This window comes from Ictalurus punctatus, chromosome 15 (assembly GCF_001660625.3).
Source record: "Ictalurus punctatus breed USDA103 chromosome 15, Coco_2.0, whole genome shotgun sequence".
Classification (NCBI taxonomy): domain Eukaryota; kingdom Metazoa; phylum Chordata; class Actinopteri; order Siluriformes; family Ictaluridae; genus Ictalurus; species Ictalurus punctatus.
The window spans coordinates 22,430,896-22,453,176 of NC_030430.2; the positions used below are offsets into that span (position 1 = coordinate 22,430,896).

General features: G+C 37.8%; 2 protein-coding genes and 1 long non-coding RNA gene across 8 annotated transcripts; 1 reads left to right on the top strand and 2 right to left on the bottom strand.

The window, feature by feature from the left end:
* Positions 1–859: 859 nt before the first annotated feature.
* On the bottom strand, positions 860–2,750 carry LOC108276087 (uncharacterized). The gene is made up of 2 exons (XR_001814830.3): positions 2,648–2,750; positions 860–1,167 (listed from the first exon to the last, which is right to left on the bottom strand). It is a non-coding gene; the product is annotated as an uncharacterized LOC108276087 (long non-coding RNA).
* zgc:56699 (zf-U11-48K domain-containing protein) lies at positions 2,008–11,021 on the top strand. 6 transcript variants are annotated; one of them, XM_017487434.3, is made up of 10 exons: positions 2,008–2,054; positions 2,370–2,449; positions 4,147–4,197; positions 5,994–6,099; positions 8,377–8,486; positions 8,589–8,715; positions 8,878–8,958; positions 9,620–9,683; positions 9,820–9,890; positions 10,695–11,021. In XM_017487434.3, coding segments are annotated over exons 4-10 (558 nt in total). In that variant the 5' UTR covers positions 2,008–2,054; positions 2,370–2,449; positions 4,147–4,197; positions 5,994–5,996; the 3' UTR covers positions 10,697–11,021. The 6 variants fall into 6 exon arrangements, with proteins under 6 accessions (XP_017342923.1, XP_017342927.1, XP_017342926.1 ...); XM_017487438.3 differs by lacking the exon at positions 4,147–4,197; XM_017487437.3 differs by lacking the exon at positions 2,008–2,054 and having other exon boundaries at positions 2,365–2,449.
* A 10,076-nt stretch (positions 11,022–21,097) lies between these two features.
* Positions 21,098–21,927, bottom strand: rprm3 (reprimo, TP53 dependent G2 arrest mediator homolog 3). The gene has a single exon (XM_017486634.3). It carries the CDS (start codon positions 21,583–21,585, stop codon positions 21,277–21,279), a length of 309 nt encoding a protein of 102 aa, XP_017342123.1. The 5' UTR covers positions 21,586–21,927; the 3' UTR covers positions 21,098–21,276.
* Between the last annotated feature and the right edge of the window lie 354 nt (positions 21,928–22,281).

Consider the following 22,281-nt stretch of genomic DNA (forward strand, 5'->3'; position numbering starts at 1 on the left):
CAGTAGTAAAATGGTAAAAGCACTTCCAGTTTATGTAGCTGTGATGTAGAGAAATGTTTATCTTTTGTAGCTACACAAAACTTTCATATATATTAAGTATATGAATGGTAATTTTCTGTTCATATCGGTTCCTCCTGTGTATTTATCATGTGCTTTGTTTGTTTATTTATTTACTGTTCCTAAGATAAAATGTGAAATCATTAGACAGTTTCACTGCAATAAATGATGCAGCTCTGACACAGTCATTACCTGCATTTCTGCCCACCCAGCAAACAGGGGACGTCCACTTAGGTCCGCATTTGGTCCACTTTGTAACGTTCGCTGACGGACAGTGCCATGGATTTAACCTTAAGGGATGTGGTTATTCCTTAAAAACATCCCTTAAATTAACTCTGATAATGGGTTTTATTCAGAAACCATCTTTTGTTTTGTTGTTTTTTTGCAGATTGGCATTATTATGGTTTTAGTGCAAATAAACTATAGTAAAAATAGTAAAACAAAATCATGTATATCTGTGGTTGCTAAAGTTTTACTAATAAAAATAATTAATAGCTACTATGGAACAAATATTTTTTTTAATATTGGTTTAGAAACTACTCAATATTCTGCAAAACATGGCCTTTACATTGATCCATTACTGATTATATTACAAAGATCCAACTAAACCTGTTTATATTTGTACTATAATAATTGTATTTAAAAATGAATAAAAAGATCTGACACCTCGTCATTGTTTTCATGAAATCATTTTCCCCACCATTACTATGACATTTACATACTGCCAATTTAATATGTGCTTCATAATCTAAATCACAGCGCACATATTCAGGCAATAATGAAAGAGTCCACAATTATGCAGTTATATATTAACTGATTACAAATTTTTAATTAATGACAATGTTTATAAGCAGCAGAGACTTGGCATACTACCATATATGAAGTACTGTGAAATAAATAATGGTCACGTGGCAAATACTCACACAAGCACATTAAATCAAGGAAAAACAAACTTGAATGCACAAATGGAAAACTTTTGTTATTGCTAAGGGTTCAAAATGTAAGCAACGAAACAGAAATGCAGAATGACAGTCGCTGAATCAGATGACTTCCAAACAGCAAGTGAAGGAGAGGCCAAAAAGGAAGGAAATGAGTCCAATGCTGAAATTGCTGGAAAAGAAAAATGAAAGAGATACAGGTAAGACAAACATCCTCATATAAACTTGGGCTACATCACATTCTACACCCAACATTTAAACCGACAAACTGTTGGTCAGGGTGCAACATAAGGTGATTTATTTATTTATTTATTCATTTATTTATTTATTTTTGCCAAAATAATAATAATAATTGTAAAGAATAACAGTTTCATGCATAATAATGGATGGAAATATAAAACTCCCATCAAAATATTTTCAGAATAATCAGCAAGCCCAAATTTCTTATTGTTTCAAAAAAGAATACATGTATAATAATACAAGCTCGATAAAATGTAAACAAATGAGACTATAAATATGGACAAAACTACAAACATGTAACCGAATATTGTCACTACAGACACAGATTGTCACAGAAAAGGGTTGAAATGTTTAAGACATTTATAAAATTTATAGAAAACATACAATAGTTACAACATTAGTTACACTTTGATGAACTGTCAAGCTATACATCCATAACAATTACAATTCAGCCAAACCAAAAGCAATATGCAGCTAATATGTACCTATAATCTACCTATGTACTACCTATAATCTACCTATGCAGCTAATATGTACCTATATGTACCTATAATCAAATTCTGCCTGTCTAATATGTAGAAAGGAAACAATTTGTGTTGTAACAGGAAAGATGAAAGCATATCTCGTTATCATTTGTATTATATTATCATTGTAGGTACTGACTGAGCGCGTGAATAAAATACATTTGAATGCATGGAATGCGCCTCGCGAGCGATACTCAATAACGGACATAACGGACTTAACGTCTGTTGGTTGAAGTATGTGGTGGAAACGGACAAGAGCTCCTATTGAATATCGTTGTTTTTTTCCATATAAATTGTGTGTATTTTGTAGTTAATTGTTAGATAAAAGTTAGTTACGTAGTTTGGTTTTCGTTATAGGTTAAGTTATAGTTACCATATATAGTATTTATATTAGTTATATAGTGTACAGTTTGATAAGTTAGATTTACTACAGTTTAAGGTTTGTAGTTTATTTAGTGTATAGTTGAGTTGTGTGTGTGTGTGTGTGTGTATATATATATGTTTGTGTATAAGATTAGTTAGTTTATACGACGTTTGTAGCAATATTTACTTGTTTACTTTTTTTTAATGTTCGCGTTCATATCGTAGAATTGTTGTTCTCATATTTTAGTAAATTTTAGTGTTTAGAACGTCGCAGGTCCATTACACCACTGTCTCCGCGACAACTGGGCACATACAGTTAGATTTGTGGTAAGTAAATGTATTAATTTATATAAAATATAATATTCCATCCATAGCTATGTACGCTGCGGATGAAGTGCGCGAGACCTAGCTCGTGACGAACAATCTATTGAAAGAATTCATTCTTGAATAATAGAAAAGCAAACATTTACTGTAGTTACAATGAAACACATTTTAACGTTTAAATTACGGGGGAGAAAATCTTACCTTTTAAAGGAGTTTCTGTACCCGGAGTCTTCCAGCGATACGCCTGCGGGCCGTGCTGTATACATATGACATGACTTCCGGTTCACCTGTGGGCTTACTGGCGCCACCTAGTGTACTGGAGTTTAATCAAAATGTGGTCTAGGGTTGAATATTGTGCAAACACACTGAAAATTAGTTGTCTTTAAAACACCTTAAAAATACCAACTTCTGAATATATCCCCCTTTTTAAATTAATAATTACATCTCACATCTTTACATTACATTAGATTAGGAATTGATTGTGTGTGTGTGGTTGTCTGATAGTGAGAAAGAGAAAATCATGTATTTATTTATTTTTCTCACCAAATTGTTGAGGTCCCCCGGGCGCCGCCTGGCGGCCCCCACTTTGAAACCCACTGGTATAAGTGGACCATAAAAACTATAGGCGCGCCAGTGCAAGTAGCTTTTGGGCCAAATCACAATAATAATTCACCTCCTGAGTTTGTACAAAATTATGTCACCCACCCAACCAGTTGATCCGGATGAAAAGGGTAAATGCGAGCATAATCGAGTGCCAAAAGTTTCGCTTTAAGCTGCAGACAATATCACAATGATATCAAAGATCCTAATAAAAACAATCAATATATGATGTTTGCATTTACACATATGCACAATGGGTAACAACTGTCCAAATTTGCCCACTTTAAATTCACCCACTTTAACGTTTGAGTAAATGTTCACACCAATAATGATGACATGAACAGGTACAAATTAAAATATTAGGTTCAAAAGAGACTTGGGTGAAAGCTTTTCAGTTTTAACACAGAATTTTGTCTCCCTCACCTGTAAAGAGATTGCTAGGCAACATTTTAGACATATCAAATCATCACACTACTGAATGAATTAATACAGTTGTATTAAACTCTATTGAACAAAATTTCTAATCATGAAAAGTCATGAAAAGAGATTGACAGATTTTTTTTTTTTTTTTAACTTTTAAGAATTTTATTACACCATCAAATATGATTAGGAGCATCATGATGATGAAGATGACTTTATATTTGATGGAAATCAGTGCGTATATTTCCCTCGCAGGATGCAAAGTGCTTTTGTGGCTGTGTAGGAAGTGAAACCAGTTGATGTTCACAGTAATACAGTAGTAGTAGTGGTAGTAGTAGTAGTAGTATTACTTGTTGTCATAAATTGACATCCATTCTATAAAGAAATCCTTTATTCTTATGTTGCAAATGTACTCACTGAAACAAACAGACAGTCTCCTCTTGGTTTTCCTGATTTACAACTTCTTGATAATCTTGTAGAATAAGAGAGACAAAAACAACTACTGCAGTAAAGATTTTAATGGCTGAGCTAATAAAATTGCACGTGAAACATATAGAATGGTAGTCTGCCTGAGTTTTACTTTTAAATGCTTTATAACTTGATCTTTAGGCTTTTGCTAATATTAATATTATATATACTCTTGTCCTTTGTTTTCATTGATTCTCTTTACATGTCTGCAGAAGTACAGTTAAGAATCAGCAGCTTTCCTGTGCTTGCATCATCATTTAAGGGTAAGCAATATTTTCAGGAATATCTAATTGTCTAAAAACCGAAACAAAAAAAAAAAAAAACAACAACAACAACAACAACAAAACAGACATACTAAACGGTGCCCTGAATGTGAGACTATATTTTAAATAATACACGTGTCCTAAATGTTTTGTTTCTCTGACAAGTTGTGAACTACACTACTACCTTTACAATTATATGCACTCACTGTCCACTTTATTAGGAGCACCTGTACCTGCTCATTCATACAATTATTCAATCAGCCAATCATGTGGCTGCATGAGAAACAAAAAAATCATGCAGATACAGGTTAACAGCTAGTTCTCATAAAGCATCAATAACCTGTGTGATTCTATTTGAGCTTTTGTACAACTCATTGATCAGCATTTGCTGTTTTTACCCATTCATGCATAGTGTCCACGCTCAATTGAAGGCTCTTTTTATTTTATTTTAGGGAAATGTAAGATGGAAATCACCTCCAAATGACTTGACAGCATTACTTATTAGCTTGCTATATAAAATAAATCAATCAATATATATATTTTTTAAATGTCAGACTACCCTAAATGCCTTAGATTTCTAAAAACTAGCGTTTTTTTTGTTTTGATTTTTAATGGGATTTTTTTATGGCAGAAGATGGATTTAAAAAAAAAAAAAAAAAAAAAAAAGCAAAAAACTAAAATGTATTTTAAAGTCAAAATTCATATATAAAGCAATTTTAAGTAAAAATGTCAAGAATATGAATATCCATCCATCCATCCGTCTGCTATACCACTTATCCTTCCTTCAGGGTCACGGGGAAACCTGGAGCCTATCCCAGGGAGCATGGGGCACAAGGCGGGGTACACCCTGGACAGGGTGTCAATCCATCGCAGGGCACAATCACATACACACTCACACACCCATTCATACACTACAGACACTTTAGACACGCCAATCAGCCTACCATGCACGTCTTTGGACTGGTGGAGGAAACTGGAGTACCTGGAGGAAACCCCCGCAGCATGGGGAGAACATGCAAACTCCACACACACAGGGCCACGGTGTGAATCAGACCCCCGACCCTGGAGGTGTGAGGCGAACGTGATAACCACTAAGCCACCGTGCGCCCAAGAATATGAATATACGTATAAATAATTTATGCATGAAAGGGTTAAATGTGCTTTCCAAATAAGTTTGACTTGACTTAATCTTTGTTTGTAGGCTGATGAATGACTATATGTGTGAGCAAAATATTAAATATCACATTAAAGTGTGTCATAGTTGAATTATACATTACAGGTTTGATCACCTTTCCTGTACATCTTACACAACCACTGAAGCTCATGAAGGAGTTAATAGCTGATTAGTGGAATCAGATGTTTTGGGAGCAGAGAAAACACTAAAAACACGACGAGCAGGGCTGAGAAGCTGAAGGAAATTTTTGGAAGGGAATGGGGATGGAGTGATGTGGGCGTGGCTTAAACGACTTCCCACGTAAACACGTGACTTAAGGGCTGTATTTAAGGCCTCATTGGAGGCGTTTTAGAGTAGAATTGTGTACACACACAGATAGTTTTTAATTTGAGGAAGGGAAAAGGTAAGTTAATGATGTGATTTCCTTGTAACCATCATTGCTGTAATGTAAACAAACCTCCGCTGGTGTGTTGTGCTTTTACCCAAGCTATAGCACGTGAGTTTACAGTTTATGTAAAAGTACGACATTTAGACTGGGATGTTGGTATCCTCATCCTCTTTAAGTGTATTTTCTACTCGTTTTAGTAGTTCATTAACACATGGATTGTGTACGTTTTCAAAGGCGATGAACTTCAGGGGAGACGAAATGTCCACCTTCAGGTTTGGAACCAGCGTGGGTCCTGCCAGGATTGTAGGAAATGCTCAGGAGGTCAGGGAGGAAGATGAAGGTGAGAACACCAGGTCTCTTCGTTTAAATGTTAACATTATCAAACTTTTTTTTTTTTTTTTTTTTTTTTTTTTAAAATGTGTGATACCATACTTTAACCGTTTGCCAGATTTGTCTCTTTGTTTGCTGACACCAGCAATTTAAAAAAAATGCCACCCGCGGTCCGGATCCGGCCCGGTAAAAGTCCGGATCCGGCCCGGTAAAAGTCCGGATCCGGCCCGATAAAAGTCCGGATCCGGCCCGATAAAAGTCCGGATCTGGCCCGATAAAAGTCCGGATCTGGCCCACCAAATGAACGCAGAACCTGTGTTCCACGTTAAAATCATCTTGTATTGAGAGTAGAACTACTTCTTTCCCCTAGGGTTCAAAATGGAGCTGTGAATGCAACGACTAACAAAATGTTCTAGTGAAATGAAGTTCTTCATTAGGAAAATAAAAGTGGATACTGTAAACATGTCTCTTTCCAAAAGAACTAACTTATGAGTTTCACAGCAGAGGGGGTGTGAATACTTATGCAATCACAGCTTTTCCAAGACTACTGATTTTTTCCCTCCGCTTCAATATTATTGCTTATTTTGTGTACATTTAATAGGTATAATACCAGTTAAGACAATTTCCTATATATCACAATTATGTTTACACTTCATATGCATCACATGCACACCTTACATGCCATATAACCTCTAGAATGAGATGTTCTATGGGTGTGATGGCCAAGTGTCCACAAACCTTTGACCACATCTATGCTCTGTATGCACATTCCACATGTTTTCATTTTGTTTGTGTATTCAGGGTGTACTTATCAGGTGGGTTTATTATTATATTTTTTTTCATGTGTCTTTAGGAATCCAGGGTACATTTTTATATTTGGTCCTGATAAGTTACATTAAGTGTAACTTAAAGTATGTTTTGAGGCCCCTGCTCAGCAAAATGCCAGCATTTCAAAGACAGTTCTTTTGTGCCTTAAATCCGATTAGATTTTTGCTACATGGGTATCTAAATAAATACTTTTTTACATAGAATAGCTTTATCAAAATGCTGATTAAACTGGTTTAGAAAAGAGGAAATGTTTAACTTGTTTCCATTAATGCTGTTGCCCTTTGGTAAAAAGCAGGCCCTAGAATAAAGCACTGGCTCTCAAAATCTTTGCAGCCAGGGATCCATTCATCTGTAAAATAAGTTCATGGACCCCCCTCTGTACAGATTTATTTAGTGAATGTAATCCAACTGTTCAGATATTAAACCTAACTATTCAGTTGTGTAGAGTAACATCCTGGCTATGTATTTGAGCCATGGTGCTTTTTATTCCTGAACTTTCCACACTTCTTGGTTTTGTTCTTGAGGCTTGGATTGAAGATAAATTCCCTTTAACCTTAAACCAAAAAAAATGCATCCAAAGCTTTGTCACTGAACACTTTGAGAGCCAGTGGCAAAAGAAAGGGATCTGATGGAAAATTCAATGAGGTAAACATTTAAAGTTTCTCTTCGATGGTGTGGATTAACTTCTTCTATAGAAGTGTGCCTATTCTAATGCCTTGTTACAATAGTAACAGCTCACACAGATGGTCCACATAATCTAAGTGTAATAATAAACAGTTTTTTGTGATTAACAAAGCAAGCCATTAATATAGGGAACCTTTCTGTAAGGAGACATTTTAGCAATTTTGGAAGGAGTCTCCAGTGTTGGTGCTTTGTAACTGTTGGAGGTAAAGCTGTAACCTTAATTCCTTTAGGACTGAGCATTGTGCTCTGTAGTTTCTTTGTAGTATGACAGGCTCCAAAAAAGCTGTGTATATTAAGACTCCATATACTGTTTATATGGATTTATATAGCCTGGTTATAGGTTAATAGTAAGTGACTTGGTTTGCAGATGTTATCATGTCTTACCCAATTACCTGTTTATGCTTTTCATTAATAAATGCATTGTAATTGGCATTTAAAATGGGAATTTGCTGTGGTATAAGAGGGGTTAAACACTTCTAACATCGTCTACCTTTATAGGAAAATAATCAAAGACAAGGTGGTGTGATGCAAGTTACTGTTACCACAAAGTTGATCTTCCTATACCTGAACATAATGTCATGTCTTCCTTACTTCTCTAAAGACTGTACTGGTAAAGTCAGAAATTGCTCCTTTTGACTATGCAGTGCTCATTTTTTACACCACTTTTCAAAGCTGTTCGGTCTGGTGTGTTGTCCGTGGTAGGCGTCAGCTTATTCACCATGGTATCTCGGATTTGACAAACGGTGTACTTATTGTATGTGTTGCACTTTCGCAGACAAACCAGTTGATGATGCTGATCCAAACGTGGTGATGCAGTGCCCTTATGACCCGAACCATCATATTCGGGCGTGTCGCTTCCCCTTTCACGTTCTCAAGTGTGCCAAGGTCTGTCCTGGTCATTATTAGGTCAGTGACTGGAACAATTTTAAGTTTAAGCTGTTGGTCTGAAATCTTTTTTTTTTTTTTTTTTTTTTTGTTACTGTTCAGAATCACCCCAAACTAGCAAAAGAACTTAAGACATGCCCCTTCAATGCCAAGCACATGGTTCCCCGGCATGAGCTGGCACGTCATATTGAGCACTGTGAGGATAAACCATCACTTACTACAGAGGACGGTAAGATCTTGGATGGTAATGATGCTCTTAAAACAATCCATGTTTTGGTTAACAAATCAGTGGGGGGGGTAAAAGCTGTTTGTATCTCTTTAAAATTTCATTTAAGTATTGCTCTCACTCCACATAGCCTTATTATTTAAATATCTTTATCTCCACTTGTAGATGGGAACACCAAGATGCACCCGAAATTTCACGTGCCTGTTAAATGTACATCCCTTCCATGTGAGGAGGACTGGGAAAAAGGTCAGTGTGCTGTACTGGCTTAATGCTTAACTTTTGTTTTCCAAGGTTCAACATTATAAGAAATGTAACTGGGGAAGCATTAATTGTGGGCAAATTTGTCAGAATATGGGGTGGGGTACCCCATAGTTTTACTTTTATTAGACAGGGGGAGTTGGTGTTCCTCAGGAGCCAAAATCACTTGCTAATAACTTGCCATACAAAAAGGGGTTATGCTAAGAAATGCCAAGTTGTTATACATGGGCCCGTCAATGATCTCTAAGCAGGAAATGTTAGACACCTTTTAACTAGTGCACAGTGAGACTTCTACATGTATTGAAAGTAAAATTGTGCTTGAGGGATGGAAAACCTTCATGGCTGTCTGTGCTTTAGTTAAGGTCCTTGGCTACTGTCAGTGGCTTGTATAAATAATAGCTGAATTTACTTCACCCTTTAAATGTATAGTAAGTTTTTTTTTTTTTTTTTTTTTTTTTTTTTTTTTTTTTTTTTTTTTTTTTTTAAGCCCACAACGAAAAACCCCAAGTCCAACTTATTATAATGCATTCATTATTTTTACTGAGTGATGTTCTTGACCCAATTCCATGACTAAAATGCCTTCATGCATCGTGTTGAATGAGATGCAGGTTTGCTTTCCGGCATTGATTCTGTTTTGTGTTCATTTCAGAGGCTGATGACAATGCTGCTACATTTGTGTGGGGCGTGACCAACCATCAGCTCATCGTAAATAAGTGAGTCAGCAACTGAAATGAAAATGGGGTTCTTAATCTTTTTACTTTTTGTTCTATAAACTCTAGTGTAAAATGTGTTCATGTCCAATTTGCTATGCTGTGATACATTTTATTGAATTGTTTTACCTTTTCTTAGCCCTCCGCCACCTGTTACAAACGACTTGAAAGCTGGAATCCGTGCACCTCAAACTCTCCCCTGGAAGTTCTGTGAGTTCTTGTATTGAATCCTCAGGCCAGTTATTGTATCTTCCAAATCTTAAACCATTGTGGTGGGGATACTCTTCTCCACTGGCGTTTTGATTGTGCTGATGTCCCCATACTGTTGCTCTAGGTGGCAGCAATGATCTTGGCTGACTATAAGGGCTGGGCAGACTGATTTCCAGAAGTTGTTGCAGTTTGCCTTGTTTTATGCATCTGAGTTTTGACCGGTGTTTGTTTTTAATTGTTTCTTTACATTCAGGTTCCCTTAACTGATTTTCTCTAACATGTCAGTTATCATAAATGGACCATGAACTTCAGTGTTTGACAGAATTATCAGAAAATGACATTTATCCCATCAGTGAGTAAAGTGGAGCTCACAATAACAAATCTAAACAAACACCTTCATTGTGGAGGTTTAAGACCAGAATTCTGTACTAGTATGATGTAATTTGTGACCTTGCCTGCGCTTCAGGGGTTTCCTCCGGTCCCTCCCCCCATTACAGATATATGCTTTGTAGGCTGATTGGCATTTCCGAATTGTCTGTAGTGTGAATGGTGGTGATGTCATACCCTGCAATGAGCTGGCAGACTGTCCAGGGTGTTCCACACATCGTGCCCCAAGTTCCCTGGGATAGGCTCCAGGCTTGGGTAAAGGAATATGGTTCAAGAACCGTTCACGTCATGTAGTTGTAGGACAATAAATGTTAGTTGTAGCAGTAACTCCATTTCATGTTGGGCTGAATGACACCACCCAGTAACATTTGCTTGTGTTTATTTTTTCTAAATGTTTGTCTCTTTTCCTTTTCACAGGAAAAATCCCTTCCTTGTTTTTTGGTCTTCATCTTCAGCAAGTACTGATGCAACTGAAGAATTTAGAAACTTTTAAAATCACGCTGCCTGCTTTACCTTGCGTGTCTTAAACTGACTTATTTGAATACTTTATTTTATATAATGGAACACTTTTTAAATAAGCTATTTTTTTAACAAGGTTTTAAAACTGACCCTCACTTCCTGGATTTGAGCTAGAACTCCATGTTGGCTTCTGTTGAAATGTGGAAGTCCAAGAAATCTGGTGTGAGACTTTGATGGCAATTGTAATCCATTTCTTTTTATGAATAAATACAGGATTATTTACAACTTGTGATTATGTCCCTTGATTGTGTTTAAAACTTAATCTGGGGTCATAAATCTCTTCCACAGGCAAGCCATGTCTTGCAAAGCTCAACTGATGAATGTAAAGTCATGTGTCTATTCTGATCTGTAGCCACACTATTCCTTTTGTGAAGATTCATGACATCTGATGGGTCAGGAACGTTCTGTACAGTTCCTCTCAGTGCCGAGTGACTTAAAGGCCATCTAGACTTTTGTTTTGTCATGCTGGGTGGTGAAGGCACTCGGCCATGTTGCTACCAGGCTTTCTGACTAAAAAGGTGGGATGGAAACAATGTGCACAATTATTAATACATTTACACTGCAGTTTCACACTGATTATTTTCCTACACACGTTTAGTTCCTTATAAATGTCCTTGCCAACACTGCTGCCTACTGCTTGAGGAGAAATGTATGAATATTCTCTCCCTCCTTTCCATCATGCTGGCATTGACTCAGCAGCAATGTTGAAATGATTCGAGTGTGAGTTGGTGTGGCAGAGCTACAGGTCTGCCCTCTTCTCATCTGCACTGCCTCATTTAACCCACGCAGACAGCTGGATGCAGCAGATGGACCCTGCTGGCTGTGCCGACAAGGTTTGTGCAAGTGTGTACAATTCTCAGACACGTCTATCGTTTCCTTGAGCACGAAGGTGTTTTCAAATCTATACCGTCAGTGCTCATGAAATCTTGCCTTCAGCCTCTTTCCAGGCGAGTCCTTAACTCCTACTGACAGGGCAATGATATGTTCTGGTTTTATGTAACACCCCCCCCCCCCCCCCCCCCCATTTCTGATTTTGCATTTGACCTCCAAAAGCAGTGCAAGGGAAAGCTTTTATGTATTTTTTGCAGTTGAGTGTAATTTTTATTGCCTTTTTTGGCATCTTTGTCTCCACTTCTTTCTGCATGTAGTTATTACATAATAAACTTGTTTGATGATGATGATGTGGGGAATTGTTTACTAAAAGCAGTCTAACAGGCTGTGTTTCCCCCCCCCCCCCCCCCCCCCCCCCACCGGAATTGGCTTTTAAAAAATTTTGTCCATTGATAACATCAATTATTGCAGACCCCTATAGGTACATTAGGGTGGGGGGAGATGTTAGGAAACAATCATATACGTTTTACTAGGGACATGATTTGAGGAAAGTTGGAAACCACAGATATTCACAGTATCTAAAGCTAGGCTTTAACCTAGTTTAACATCTCTTAATCTGTAGTATGAAATCTGCTCCAGGATGACTAGAGCAAGAGAAAATGCATCTCAGATTATCTCATACAGTGCAGTCCAAAAGTCTGAGTCCACATTACAAATCTGGGATTTTTTATTTAAAAATGGGGGAATTTAAAATTTTTTTTTTAAACATTTAAAATGAGTGTAAATGTTATTCAATACCTCGAATATTTAATGTTCTGCACTATTTCTATTTCCTTATTTTAATGAAAGACAATGTGTGATACTGAGCGTGTTAACTGCCTTGTACAAAAGGTCATATTTTCCTCACGCCTAATCTCTTATATTGAACCGTGTCCAAGTGACACTCCGATTGGATTTGATCTAAAATGGATCATAAGATTTTGTACCAACTTGTACCAAATACTATAACTCTGAAATTCATGGAAATATTTCAAAAATTCTACTTTTCACTCATTGTCATTAATATAATTTTGTTGTACTAAAATAAAAAAGAATGCAAAATTGAAGCATTTTCACTAGTGCTCTCAGACTTTTGGACCTCACTGTATTTCCTATTTCATAATAGCAAGTAAACATGTAGTACAGGAAACAACACTACGGATGGCCTGTTTGACAAACACATGAGATTGAGTGTTGGAGATATTTTTGTGCTATCATGCCCCATCACAGGAGGCCCGTTGCACTACTTCTGCTTTAAAACTGTAACTAGATTAATCCTATCTGAATTGTAAGTTGCTTTTTTGCCAAACTAATGTTGTCAAGGTATCGCTGTTGTTAGCATCCCTGTGAAAGACTTTTGACCCTTCCTGACAAACTGAGGGAAGCATCCCTCATGTTTTCCCCACGGCACATAAAGTGCTCTATTATGCAGATAATTTATCCCGAGCCTCAGGGAAGATGTGGGAGTTAAAAATGTCTAAGAGACTTCTCAAGGTTTTATAACTCTCACTGGACTTCAGCTCGACAGTATATTTGTTTTGTAGCGTGTTTCTGGCTGGAGGCTACTGCTTTTCAGTGACCTATTCAATATGCAGTTTTTGGGTGCTACTGAAACAAAAACTTCCGCACAACAGTTAAAACATCTCGGTCGGCTCAGTTTCACCATTGTGTCGTATCGCTGCGTGGAAGCTGAATGGAAAATTTAGACTGCAGGCATATAATCGAGTAATTCAGTTGTGTAAAATTAGTTATCTAATTGACCTAACTTGTACAGGATGCTGAATAAATAGATGTTTCTGGAACTGGCAAGTAGTGGAAAGCTTAAAGAGCAGCTTGAAAGATATATACAGTATACAGAGATATGACTGAGGTTTTTATACTTTTTTTTTTTTTTGTACCTTTGCAGTGTTAAATTCTTGGATCTATTTTTTAAGATAGATTAGTAACCTTAAAAAAAAAAAAAAAAAAAGCCAAACCATCCAGCTTGTCTAAAATTCTCTGATTAAAGGTCAGGGTTTGTATAGTAAATGATTCTACTATTCACTACTCTTTCCATAAATGGATAGGAAATGTGTAATTGTTGATCTGGTGAAAGTGGTGATCTGGTTTTTATAGGTAGCCTATTTGTGTGATTTCCTCATTTCATGTATAAAAAGCATCATGGCTGTGAAATCATTTTCCATGATGAGAACAACACGTCAGGATAGACTAAAATATTTCATGTGTTGTCTCATATCACTGCACAAATCTTTACATGGTGGGGGGGTAGAGAGAGGGAGGGAGGGAGGAAGTTTATTATTGTAATATTCGGCCTGTAGCTCAGATTGTCAATTCCCATTAGTCTGGTTACGCAATATTTTGTCTGTTGCGCAAACACTAGGGATGTGCTACAGCACAGTGGTGCTTAAAATGCCTTTTGCTGCCAATCATCGTTTAGAAACGCTGGGCTGAACAAAAAAGGAAGGGATGGGGGTAAAAGTGGCTGTCACTTCCTTTTCCTTGCACACCACTGGATCAAGGGGACAGTCTGTCCTGTGAATGATGGAAAGGTGCTGCAGCTGTTTCTCCCAACTGTACAGGTCAAATCTGGCACTCTGGGGACATGAGGGGCGTCCAGGGAATACACACACACAGACACACAGACTGGGAATTCATAAACAACTGAATTAACAGTGTGTGTTCATTAGGGCAAGAATAAATGAATGTCCAGTGGATGGTTAGAATGAGTCTTGGTTTACTCTCTATGCTTCTCTGAACATCTGAATAAGTATAAAACTGTCCACTTCCATCTCTGTCAGCCAGGAACAGGAATCTGAGGCTACAATGGGCACCAGCTCACTGAAACCAGGCAGTTAGAACTGGAAAAAGACCAGACAATGTTTTTCCAATCATTAACTGTCCAGTCTGTTTCAGCTGTAGCCTTAGGTTCTTGTTCTTAATTGACAGGAGTAAAGCCAGATGTGGTCATCTGCTGCTGTAGCCCATCCAAGTCTAGGTTCAAAGAAGTGTCCGTGAAGTCCACTGAAGTGATTACTTTTCTGTAGATGGCAGTGGCTATTTGAGTTGCCATATCCTTACTGTCGACTCGAACCAGTCCGGCCATTCTCCTTTGATCTTTCTCATCACAAGGTATTTCCACCAGCAGAACACTCGCTAGATGGTTTTTGTTTTTCGCACCAATCTGCGTAAATTCTGGCGACTATTTCTGAGCACTTCAAAAACCGACGTCTTGGCAGGTACAACAGTCTGGAATATAATCAAATTTAACTAGAATTTCCTATTATAAGATTACAATGAACCGAGTATAAGATTATTAAACCTATTTCTAGACGACATCTACCCTTTTCCAGCTGTAAAGATTCTTCTTCTCGATAGGCACCCTGACCGGGGTGTACCCCGCCTTGTGCCCAATGCTCCCTGGGATAGGCTCCAGGTTTCCTCGTGACCCTGAAGAAGGAGTAAGCGGTATAGAAGATGGATGGATGGATGGATGGAAGATTCTTATTCCATTGGCAGATAATTTTGCATCTTAACAAATGCTTAAAATAAGCAAAATGATCTGCCAGTTAAACAAGACTATGTCAAGCTTGAAATTAGTGGAACTGTCTAGAAATCAGTTTAATAATCTTATATATTGCTTTCATCTAAGCTTTAAAATTAAATACTAGATAATGTTTGATGTGAACAGTAACTGAAGCTTGACCTGTATCTGCAGGTTTTTATGCATTGTCCTGCTGCCATATGATTGACTGATTGGGTTAATGTATGAATGAACAGGTGTACATCATAAAGTGGTTGGGAAGTGCATATAATATAGATTTTGTGTAAAAATCTCCAATAAGTAGCCAAAAAATTAATTCTACCTTAAATAGGTCTATATAAAATTGATTCCATGAGTTATAAGATTTACCATTTATCATTCGTCTGTGTGTGTGTGTGTGTGTGTGTGTGTGTGTGTGTGTGTGGGGGTGCGCACACATCAGTGCATGACATATCTAAGAGATAGATTTAACTGCATTTCCTGTGCTTTGTTTAACCTGTAGGTTGCGTTGCTTAGTACCCACATGACAGTGAGTCTGCAGGGTGATGATGTAATAGCGCTTCTAAGAAGAGACTGACGTTAAAGGCTGATTTTCCTTTTCTTTTTTTTCTTGTTAATAAAGCTGACTTCAGGGGAAAAAAGGTGCCGAGGACTGTCATACATCATGTTTGTAGGTAGGTATGTATATATAGTATGTAAATACTATAGTTTACATTAAAATGTCCAGATCGACTCTCTTAAAGACCATGAACATGCTTTATTAAAAAATGATTGCACAGTAGACTTAATTAAAGTGTTTATTCAACCTATTGTCTGTCCATCATATCTGTAATGTGTGACGGATGAGTGATTCACATGTGATTGAAGTGACTGCCATTTTAGGCCATTTTAAGACATTTTGTTCCTTGTGCTGAGAAAAAAAAAAAAAACCCAGAAGGTTTATTATAGAAGCTGTAAAACTAATCCTGGACTAAATGTCACTGTTAAAGCGTATTTATTTCTAGGCTTAATCTCTGTGTGTCTTGCAGCGTAGTTTACAGCATCTTCAGAGGAAGGTGAAGTTTAATTTCAAATACTAGTTACTTAGATCCTTAGAAGCCATGGATCCATTTCAGAGTAAAATAAAATATCAAAGACTCCTTTTTATACATACATTCTATACTAATATTTAGTCATATTTAGTTATCAGAGATGGTGAAACTTTGTTTGTGAAACCCAAGCTTATTACGGTCAGTTTGCTTCGTATTAAAAGGTGGAAATTCCCTACTTCTACTGCAATTAGATTCCTGTTATCGTTATTCATAGTTGTTATTCAGCTTTAGATTAGGAAATCTGCTACACAACTTCCTATGTGTAGCAGATTAGTATGACTGGAATAATCCAAATACTTGGTCAATTAAAAATGACATCTATGACCAGCTATGATCGTAGGAATCACTATCACCTCATGCATAGTAGGAGTGGAACGATCATCGTCAAATATCAAATCCTTGTCTTATGAATCGGAATTGTATCATGTCAGTCATGTGGAAGTCTGAGGTTTACACCCCTGATAAATAACGATGGACGGAGGGAGGGATGGATGGATTGGATTGTAGCCGAGTTGGTGGTATTGTCAAATCTCAAATCGTTGCCTTATGAATCAAAATTGTATCATATGTGGACGCTTGTGGTTTACACCCCTAATGCATATGTAAGGAAAGGAAGGAAGAAAACAAGTGAAGAAACAAATATTCCAGCAGTATTACTATCATATAATCTACAAACTGACTGAGCGATTGATTCATTCATTCATTTATGCATTCATTCATTTATTCTTAATGAAATATTCCAACAAATGTATACTTGTTTTTGATCTTAGACTGTGAAATACACTACTTCCTGTAAATATGTCATCTGATACATCATAAAGAAACAAACAAACAAGTGAGTGAATGAATGAATGGTTGCTATTTAAAGTAATGTATTCCAACAAATGAATACGTTTTTAATGAGCTTTAAAGTACAAAATGAGGGACATGGTTTCATTGAGTTAACTGTAATCTTATCAAATTAATGTGTCAAAATAGGATTTAAAAGATTCCATTCAATACAAAATGAGAGTTTTGACTAGGTTAGTTGCTAGCAATTTCCATCATGATCACATGATTAACAATTCAACAAATAAATCTCTAACAGTCTGGATGTCCATCACAAACCCATGTGGTTGTCTGACAACACTTTGGGAACCACAGATTCAAGGGAATTGAAGGCTGTCACATATCGTTGCAGAAGATTTATAATCCGTAACCATTTCGGACTCTGTCAAACTTTATTTCATTTACAAAATCCATGCTGTACAGAGGTACATTTGTTGGTTAAAGAAAAAAAAAAAGATCACAAAATGTACGTATCCGTATATATTTGTTTGTGTTTTATTTCCATATGTTCATGAGTTGGAAAGTGTGAACACTTTATTCGTTTATTGCTTGACTTTCTCTGTTTGGACAGGGACGTCGAACCGAGTTTTCTTTTTCTTCTCTTAAATCTTCACTGTCATGCTAGCATTTATGCATACGTGTGTTTGTTTTTGTACTCTCGCCCTGACATTTCCTCTGTTCCAGTGCCTTTCTGTGGCTCTGTCAGCTCCTAATACCGCATCACTCCTCAGCACCGCGTCGCTGTCTGACAGCCGCTACCACCAGGAGTGACCTTTTCCTCCAACCTCTCTCTTCTTCTCGCTCCCTCTTTCTTTCTATTTCTTCAGAAGTGAAGTCGTGGTTTCTTCAGTCGTTCAGAGCCGCTCAGTGGGGAGGGTGCAGGCTGTGGCACTGCTCTCCCAGGAGCATTGCTTTCTTTTCACTCTCCATCTTGATTATGCTGCTATTCTCAGACGAACCTTTTCCTCCACAAAGTGTGTTTCTTCGATGAAGCGTGGCTTTTATGTGGCACTGGTGACATTTATAGAGCTGATTTTTTTTTACAGATGTGTGGGTGCCAGGCCTCACAGCTGAGCCATTCAAATTGAGCCTTTGCTGTGATCATAGATGTGGATCTTGCTCCAACACAAGAACACGGTCAGGACATACAGCTGCAGACTTTTCAAGTTTCAAACGCACTCGAAAACAAAGAGGCCTGTGTGATTGTGCTTATGATAATCATCCATATGTTTGTAGCTTGTTTCTCTGAGTGTTGATGTCTTGTCTGGCCCAGGATTAGGGTCAGTGTTATAGCATGTAACTCTAATCTCTAATTTGGGTTACTTTGTCTTCCATTACGTATACCTCCACCACCATCTGTTTTACTCCCTGATTAAGGATGAATCATGTTTTCATGTGTCACATGACCAATAGTGGTGAGTCTATTCCACAAAACAAAACTGATGTGTAGATTCTCCTCCTCCTACAGTTAATACATGTTTTTTTCTTCTTCTCCCCTCTCTTTGACCTTTAAGTGATTTCACAAGTAAATAAATAAACATGTCAGATCAACGGTACTGTACAAGTAACGCTTTGCTCACCAGAAGTACCTTTAAAAGTATAACAGGTTCTGTCATTTGGTACTGCCAATCTATCTTTAGTCATTTGGTTGGCATTTGTATTTCCTACACCGCATCAGATCCAGAATGTTGATCAAGTTTATTGCTGAAGTAAATTATTAGCGAATAATACAGTTAGGGGTGTGCTTATATAGAAAAATAATCAACGACAGGGTTGTGTGATGCAACACAATGCAAAGCGGGTTTGCTGTTACCTCCCTGAAGTTCTGATAACGGCTTATCTTGAAGTTTTTTTTTTTTTTTAATTCCTCTTATATCACAGCGGGCTGCCAATGATTACACATCATACTTTTAACCCATGTATTTAATTTCGTGGAATGTCCACAGAACAAGTTAGCTCATACCTTATAGCAGCGCTAAACAGTTGTTCCTTCACCTTTTCTCTGTCTTGACGAGGGCAAAAAAAGAAACGCAGCTTGTCATATTACTGAGAAACCTCAAAGGCAAAGATCTCTGTCCTGAAAACTTTCCCATACTGGAAAACTCAAAGTCGCAGCTTTGCCTCTGACTGTTACAAAGTCTGACACTTGAGACCCCTTCCATAAATGGCAAAGAAAAAAAAAGTCTCCAGACAGACAAGATGTAACCGATGAGAAATTTTAAGTGACATGTTAGACAGTGCTCTACACCTCCATCAGCAAAACACAGACTGAGAGAATATCGTTTGGAAAGACTGCGTTCATCACTTCAGTACAGTTCTGGAGATACAGTGGTGCTAGAAAGTTTGTGAACCCTTTAGAATTTTCTATATTTCTGCATAAATGTCCTAAAATGTCATCAAATTTTCACACAAGTCCTAAAAGTAGATAAACAGAACCCAATTTAAAGCAAACGAGACAAATAACATTAGAGATATATTGAGTCTTGGTGCTCTCATTGGTTCCTGATGTTTCGGACACCCTGTGCTATACAGGAAGTCTATAGTAAATAAGTGGTGCTAAACCCTGGTCATGTTTTCTCCTGCACAGTTTAAAAAAGTCAAAGTCATCTTAGCAAGTGAAATGATCTTGAATATAGTCAGATTTATCCAGAAGGTTTTAGTATAAGATTACAATAAACCAAATAGATCATTAAACCTATTTCTGGACATTATTACTCAAGTCAAGCTTGTCGTTTTCTTATTCTATTGCAAGATCATTTTGCTTCTTTATAGAAATAAATGCTTAAAATGAGAAAAATTATCTGTAAATAGAACAAGACTATTTGTGCTCATCTTCTATTGGCAGATAATTGTGCTCATTTTAAGCATTTAGGTTTAATAATCTTATATTTGGTTTATTGTAAACTTCTAGGACGCACGGTGGCTTAGTGGTTAGCACACTCGCCTCACACCTCCAGGGCCGGGGGTCCGATTCTGACCGTGGCCCTGTGTGTGCGGAGTTTGCATGTTCTCCCCGTGCTGCGGGGGTTTCCTCCAGATACTCTGGTTTCCTCCCCCAGTCCAAAGACATGCATGGTAGGCTGATTGGCATGTCTAAAGTGTCCGTAGTGTATGAATGGGTGTGTGAGTTTGTATGTGATTGTGCCCTGTGATGGATTGGCACCCTGTCCAGGATGTACCCCGCCTTGTGCCCAATGCTCCCTGGGATAGACTCCAGGTTCCCCCTTGACCCTGAAAAGAATAAGCGGTATGGATGGATGTAAACTTCTAATAAGAAATGCTAGATACAGTTGACTATATTGAAGGTATTTCCAACTGCTAAGATGTCATTTTTTGCAGTGTGTAGAACTTCAGATAAACTCATGATCTGCAGGCCTACATAAACAGGTTGTATTGGAGGGTTGCCAGATTGCTGCGCTTTTTTTCCTGCATAATTTCACCATAAACGAGTTCAAACTGAAAGTTTCAAGGTTAAACTTATAAATCACAAATAATCAACAATACAGCTCTGGATTGAAAAAATGTCTTTCAGAATGTATCCTAAGACCCCACCCCCACGTATTTTCTTTTTTTCCCTTCATATTAAATTCTACAAATACATGTGGGGAAATAAATAAATAAACGAAACAAAAAAAACAAAAAACAAATTGTCATTACATGGGAGTAAGTCCGAAAGGGTTATACCATATTTATTTTTATATTTATATTTATTTTACTCCCTCACTATTATTATTATTATTATTATTATTATTATTATTATTATTATTATTATATAAATATATATATATATTTTTTACATCTATGCCACTGTAACACTTACAATGACTGTTTTAATTAAGGGATTAATAATAAATATTTATTTTATTCTACCTTTGTCTTTTTTTCTTTCTTTCTTTTTGACACAAGAACATATTAAAATACAATCAACTTTATTTCAGTCAGGTTTATTTAAAATAAAATAAAATAAAAATAAAAACATTTATTTCAGCATGCTTTAATTCACAGTCCTAAAATCAGAAACTCAAAATGCCTATGTGCCCGATTCAAGCTTTTACAAAAAGAAGTTCAAATCAGGAGTATCACGATATTTAAAAGTCATGGAGGGTGCGAGCGCGCGAGCCGGGTCACCCAGTCACCCGGTCACCGGGCGTCACGCGGCGGTGATGAGCTCCGCGTCTTTGGACGGTCTGCGCTCCTCCGCCAGTAGGTTCATCATGCTCTCGGACTTGATGAGGAGGTTGCAGCCGAGAAAGAAAACGCCAAAGACGACGGTGAGCGAGAGCACGCAGAGCACGGCAATCTGCACGAGCCGCGCCACGAACTGCTCGCGCTCGTGGAGAAACGCGTCGCCGCTGCCGGTGACTGACGCGGCGTCGGAGGTGAAGTTGCAGCAGGCTCTCGCGCCGTCCAGCTGCTCTTGCGTCCGGTTGAGGACTCCTAATCCCTCGGATGCATTCATTACGAGCTGACCCGTTAAAACCGAGTGCGCACTTGGAGTAGCCGCGGGAGATTGCTTAGAAGACGCAACATTAAAAAACAAATAGTCCAAGGGGTAGCTGCTGGTAAAACTGCCCAAACGTGTCCGGCTTTAAGTCATCAGGATGCTGACGAGAACTGTGCTCGGCGACTATTCATTACAACTCTACTGATTCGATTCATTTGAACTAAGTGAATCGAATGCGAGTCATTTACAATCTAGAGAATCATCCATGTTCTGCGCTGGCTACAGATTCATCCCAGAGTTTCATAGAGTCGCTTATGTATAACTGTTGGGAAAAAAAAAAAATTAGATTAACACTTAAACGTTCTTCAGTTTCTGCTCTGTGCTCCAGGGTAACCGACCCCTCTTACCATGACGTCACCATTTTCAGCCTCTTCTCTCCAGAAGAAGACTCAGAGCCATCAAAGCTAGAACATATAGACCATCGACCACAGTGGAGTCTTTAGCCTCAAACCGTATTTAGCACGTCTGCCTCGCACCTCCAGGGTCGGGGGTTGAAACCCTGCCTCCGGCCTGTATGCAAAGAGTTTGCATGTTCTACCTGTGCTTCGGGGATTTCCTCCGGGTTCTCTGGTTTTCTCCCCCAGTCTAAATACATGCACTGTAGGCTGATTGGCATTTCCTATTTGTACATTTGTACATTGTGTGTGTGTG